Source organism: Priapulus caudatus, unplaced genomic scaffold, assembly GCF_000485595.1.
Source record: "Priapulus caudatus unplaced genomic scaffold, Priapulus_caudatus-5.0.1 Scaffold405, whole genome shotgun sequence".
Taxonomy (NCBI): Eukaryota; Metazoa; Priapulida; class Priapulimorpha; order Priapulimorphida; family Priapulidae; genus Priapulus; species Priapulus caudatus.
In genome coordinates, this window is record NW_014577466.1 from 177,152 (window position 1) to 183,647 (window position 6,496).

Genomic DNA, 6,496 nt, shown 5'->3' on the forward strand with positions numbered 1-6,496 from the left:
GGAGGAGAGGGAGAAGGTGGCGGGTAGGAGGAGAGGTAGCGGAGGAGGAGGGGACATAGAAGGAGTTGACAAGGGAGGAGAAGGTGGCGGAGGAGGTGGCAAGGGAGGAGGCCACCGCCACAGGACGATGAGCAGTTTTCCTAAATCCTGAACGAAGGCTTTCGTCTAAGTTCATAAATACAGTGACTCGAATAAAAATCGATTTATGCTGAAACTTGTGTGGAACTCAGCGAATGAGGGCTGGGCAGCTAGTGCACCGTGTGAGTGGTGCGTAGACATAGTGGGAGATGGATGGTTTATGAGTGTCAAAGGCGTGTTTCTAGGGCGTGTCCTCGAAACCTACGAAACAGAAAGTTCTGGCAATTTTAAAATTTGTTTTCCAGGTCAGGAGAATCATGATAAATATACTATGGTGCTGGAAGGCACAGGAGAATTGGTTGTTATTGTGATCGATCCTAGAAAATCCCTAAAATCGAGTAAAAAACCTTGTAAGTTGTAGGAAACTGCTGGAAAGTACTTTGCCTCAGGTGTAGCATCTCTGAATGGTGGTCGATGTGTGAATCCACATGGCTTCATACGAGGTTAAAGGATGCGTCGCCATGGATACGCGTGTGGACGTGACGTAGTGGAGGAAACTTAGTGGGGCTAGTCATCAGATATCTAGTCATACCCGTTGCCATTATGTAGCAGCAATGTATAGAATCTCTGCAATTCTCTACCAATGCTAGATACGTGTGTGGATGATGTTAGCTGATTGTGCATATTTATTACTATTACTATTATTATTATTATTATATACTGTTAGTTATTAATCTTGCGCTGTATGTTTCTCCGATTTTTTTAATCGTTATTTACACTCATCCAAAGAAAAAAGAACAATTACTTAGCCAAATATATATGCCAAACTTAGTATTGTTCGCACGTACACTCGTTCACTTCTGTTAGTTGCTCGTGCTCACATTCATAGCAATGTATGTGATTTGCAATAAACAAGAATGATCCATGCAACTGTATCATTATTAGTGCAATCTTTGCAATATATATATAGATATATATATATATATTTTTTTTTTTTTTAAATATTATTCATGATACATGTAAACCGTCCATATTAATAAAACTATGATCAACGAGTAAACTGGTTGGCTTTCTCTCGTTTCGTCTCGCTCACGTATATACCACCTGCGCCTCAGGTAAAATATATCGCTGATATCAGGTAGGTAATTCCACCTCGCACTTCAGCATTCATCAGCCGGTGATCATGGGTGGGATCTCTACAACCGAACGTGGTGTCGTAGCCGTGCCCTGCCTACAAATCTATCCCTGTGTCGCGGCAGAGAATAGGGGGTGCGTGAGTGTGCCGGTGTGACCTTGGGCTGGCTACCGGTGGTGAAGGCGTGAGAACCTTGCTCAGGGCAGATAGGAAGGAGGTTTAGCCTGCGAGCCCACGCAGACAGCAGGGTGGGCGGGTGTTAGCGGGAGCGGGGCGCGTGTGTGTGTGAATCGATGGTTCGTAGATGTATCATTGGTTTGTTCATCATGTATTCGTAGATTCTGATTCGTGATAGACAGTTGCGTTTGCGTATTGCATGCTGAATAGCCAGCCCAGCTCGTCACAACTCCCCCGAAGCCAGTGGCGCCCGCAGATAGAAGCACTGGAAGCGCTTCCAGTAAATTTTGGGTTAAACAATTTTGTTCCTACTTTTTGTTCCTAAATCTCTCTCGCAAGACTCACCAGATTGCATCTCCAGACGTCTACCATTCAAAAAGTTTCAGGGGGCATGCCCCCAGACCTCCCTAGCATGCAGCGCACCTACGACGCTTGCTTTTTATTATCACTGAGGATTTTATCCTTCTGTGCTTCTACTTTCTTAAGACCTGTGGGCGCCAGTGCCCGAAGCAACTGTCGACTAGCATATAACGTTGGGTTTTGTGCAGATCCACCCGGCCTGGTTGTATTTCCTGTTTCACTTCGTACTGATGCAGATGGGGTCGTTGTCGTATCAGGTACTACAGATATGTACCCGAGGTAGTTTTAGGTTGTTTAGTATTATGTTTATATTTTTATATGAGGTATGTTTAGGGTTAGGGTTAGGGTACACTTCTGTAGTACAAGTCTGGTACTCTTTGTGTATACATATATGTACCTCGGGTACATATCTGTAGTACCTGATACGACAACGACCCCTTCAGCCGTACTGATCGATCGATCGTAGAAATGCGTAACGAGCAGAGATGTGACGGCAGCGTTTCCTAGCTCTCCTCAGTTCTTTACTCTCTGTTCTTCCTGTGTGTTTAGAGGATGTCCGTAGGATGTGGTGTGAAGGCCTAGTGGGAACGTGGCATAAGGATCCAACTAGCTGTACTGGTACAGGCAGCCTCTGCTTGCTGCCAGTAGCTTCTGCGCTTGTAACTGGATCCGTGGCTGACACACATACACAGCAGCCGTTGCTCGGCTGCCTAGTTTATTTCTGTATGCTGCGCCCGCCGCCGCATCCATAATAACTGCTAAAACCGTGGCCGCAGAAAACAGACGCGCACTCCCAAGCCAAGGCGTTTTCTCCCGCGCAGCGCAGCCACGTTCATATAGATAGCAAAACCTCGTTCCACCGAAAGACTCTGTCATTGTTCATTGCTATGCTAGTAGTCAGTGCTTGGCGTTACTGCGTTCTTACTGTATTACGTGCGTGTGCGCTGCGTATTTGTGTACGGGCCCACAACCGAGCACGCGTAGACGCAGGGAGAAACGTCAGGGAACGTAGACAGGGAAATGTACCCAGTAGTGTTTCCGCCTCAGGTTAGCTTACAACCTTGGTCCGAACCCTTGACAGCGGATAGCACACTGCTATAGGTTTGTCAGTTGCTGGTAAATATTTCGGACTCGCTATGAAATGAAAGCATATGAGCATATCTAATGTCCCCATACACGTCGCCCACAGCTGCAGCAGCAGTCTGCAAACCAAGCATCTATCACTCCAGCGAAATGACGGGTATCACTTAATGAACAAGTGATTGATATCTTGATTAAACACTTCCACTGATGTACTGATATTGCTGATGCTCTGTGGCTATAGAACCTACTCACGTATAACCTTCTAATTCAATCTAAGACATCTGAGAGGATGTTCAGATAGCTGCCTACAGTGACTGTATTTAGCGTCGATTCATTCATGAGAAACGTATGCTGCTACTCTATGTTCCTACTTTTTAAAACGTGATTGTAAAGTTTAATCACTAAACCATTATGTCGTTGTTATTATTATCGATAACAGGTAATCACCACCAATACCACGTATGTCAGGTACCAGTATATCAATACCAGGGGCCCGTTGTCAGAAACAAAATTAGTCTTAACATTAGTCTTAACATTAACTTTTTCTCTTAGACCGTCGACAGAAACGCTGCGAAGTTACCTGAATGAAAAATCGTAGCAGATTTCCTGATTACAATACGAAACAAAGCGCTGTCGACGATCTACGAGAAAATGTTATTGTTAAGACTAATGTTAAGACTAATTTTGTTTCTGACAACAGGCTCCAGGTATTCACCTGCTGTGAAACCCTACCGTCCTGTCATGGTTATCACCTGTCGTTCTCTCTCACCTGCACAGGTACGGTGTTTGTTGTTATCATCAATAGCAGGTAATCACCAGCAACCCTGCTGTGAAGACCTACCATCCTGTCATGGTTCTCACCTGTTAATCTCTTTCACCTGCACAGGTATGGTGTTTGAGCCGAAGGAATCCGCGAAGCTGCCGGTGTCGGAGGAAGATGGCATCGAGCTCGATCTTCCCGAGGAATATGAGGATGCGCTGAAAGGAGCGTCGGAGGCTGAGCTCATCGATATCGCCGGTGCGTGCATGCGGACGAGGAGGATGCTGGTGGCGTGCTTGCTGAAGCCATCTGACATGCTTGTTGAAGCTGTCTGTTATATGTGATTGCTGAAGTTATCTCGCATGCTTTCTACAGCTATCTCAGATGCTTGCTAAAGCTATCTTACGTGCTTGCTGATGCCATCTCCTATGCTTGCTGAAGCCATCTCGCATGCTTGCTAAAGCCATCTCGTATGTCTGCTAAAACCATCTCGCATGCTTGCTAAAGCCATCTCGTATGTCTGCTAAAACCATCTCACATGTTTGCTAAAACCATCTCACATGCTGATGCCATCTCATATTTTTGCTGAAGCTATCTCACATGCTTGCTAAAGCCATCTCACATGCTTACTAAAGCCATCTCATATGCTTGCTGAAGCCATCTCAATGCCTACTGATGCCATCTCACATACTTGCTAAAGCTAGCTCATATGCTTGATAACCCCATCTCAGATGCTGATGCCATCTCAGATGCTTAATAAAGCCATCTCACATGCTTGCTAAAGCTATCTCAGATGCTTGCCAAAACCATCTCATATGCTTGCTAAAGCTATCTCACATCTTTGCTGATGCCATCTCATGTACTTGCTGAACCCATATTGCATGCTTACTAAAGTCATCTCACATGCTTGCCAAAGCTATCTCATATGCTTGCCAAAGCCATCTCATATGCTTGCCAAAGCTATCTCATATGCTTGATAAACCCATCTCAAATGCTGATGCCATCTCACATGCTTGATAAAGCTATCTCGCAAGCTTACTGAACCCATATTGCATGCTTGCAAAAGCTATCTCGCATGCTTTTACTAGGCCATAATTGCTACGGTATATATAATAACAAACACCTGCCTATAAAAGGCAATAACACACCTGCCTATAAAGGGAACTTTCAGCATTTCTACTGAGTGGAATATTAGGGGCGTTTCCCTTGAGTGTTCCTTATATACAGGTTTCACTTGTTTTTTAAATCGAGCATCCTTGAAGAGCGAAAGCGGTAATATGAGAGTGTATTTATTCCATTAAGACAGCTATAATGTACTGTGTGTGTGTGTAATGTACATGTACTAATGTATTGTCATGTGCTAATTGTAGGCGTGCTGGAACTACATAGCATGCTGACGCAGGACCAGTACTGGGAGTCTTTCAAGAACGTTCTAGCACAGGAAAAAGATGCCACTTTCTCAGGTAAAGAAGCTGAAGAAGAATGCAGCTAGTTTTTCCCAAATGATAAACACCTATCGCCGCCCTGCTTTAGCTCACTCATAGAGATTCGCATATACTTGTACGTTTTGTTCTAAATTGTGATAACCATCCAGTAAAATTCAAACGTTTTTTATTTGAAAGATTTGAATTTGTTCTATGCGCTAATGGGTCGAGCATTCGTAATGGTTAGTATTTTCCCAAATCGATCTCTAAAGTTGTTTGACTCATGCAGGCTGAATCCATTACGACTGCCTATGAATCAGTCTTAAAGCAAAAACATTAATCCATTCAGTGTGGAAACGTTGCTAAATCGATTACTAAGGACACCGGTCCAAGAAAAAGTACCATTTCCTTTTGTGGTCCATATCAAGAGGCTGTAACTAATGGCACGAAAGAATCACAAACGCTTAACGTACTATTAATGCAACTTTCAGGCATCACGCCTTCTGATCAAATTTATCAAGATACAAACTCCTATTAGAGCATTTTAAGTTATTATTGTCTTGGAAGATGTACTGAATGGTAGTGGATGATTTTCCAGCCACGGTCCTGGCGAACTTTTCTCATGCTGTTCCATCTCTTGCGCCTTTCGTACGGTTCTGGTTACTGGACACATCCTGTATGGTCTATGGACTCTCAATTAATGGCCCTGAAACTGTTTTTTGAATTTTAAGAAGCAGTTGGCAGTGTAAATTGGCCGTATGCTTGTGCTCATTATCGCCTCTAAGATGTTGTTGGTTTGGTTTTTCCCGGTTGCCATATGTTGAGCTGCAGTTTCGTCAGTGCGCCCCACAATCATTTTACTCCTTGACTTTCCCCAACGTACTCCTCGACCTTGATGTTTGTTACCAAGTTAATAGCTACTATCTGCTCTGTTTGGTCAGCTTCGAAGTAGTCCCGTTGCCCGTAGGATCCGATAGGTGTTATATTATTCCTCCGTGTTGCCATGGAAAGTGGCGCCATCCGGTGGTCGAGTGTGGCAACCTGATGACACAGCTGTATTTCAGGACCTGCGAAGATGTCCCAACTGAAGATTGTCCTGCCCGAGAAACCTAACGACACAGACTTTGGTGCGTCGCTGGAGAAACTGAAGAGCAACGATTCGTCGATGAAAACTCTCAACCTGAACAACAAAAGCGTGAGTGACACGATGAGTTATTCTGCCCTGCAACGCACTTTATTAAATATCATTTCACATGAACAATAACAAAAATGTTGGTGGTGGTGGTGGCGGCGGCGGCGGAGGTGTTGTTGTGGTTGGCAGCGGTAGCTGGTGGTGGTGGTGGTGGTGGTGGTACTGGTGCTGCTTTGCTGCTGCTGCTGCTGCTACTGCTACTGGTGGTGGTGGTGCTGGTGATGGCGGTGGCAGTGGCAGTGGAGGTGGCGGTGGTGGTGGTGGTGGTGGTGGTGGTGGTGGTGGTG

General features: G+C 44.8%; 1 protein-coding gene across 1 annotated transcript in view; it reads left to right on the forward strand.

Moving 5' to 3' along the window:
- Positions 1-6,496, forward strand: part of LOC106810035 (tropomodulin-1-like) — a gene marked incomplete in the record, with an annotated part of 31,839 nt that overhangs the window by 16,465 nt on the left and 8,878 nt on the right. Inside the window, 3 exon segments of the mRNA XM_014813300.1 lie at positions 3,720-3,851; positions 4,964-5,056; positions 6,082-6,212. Of these exon segments, the coding sequence (XP_014668786.1) occupies positions 3,720-3,851; positions 4,964-5,056; positions 6,082-6,212 (356 nt within the window).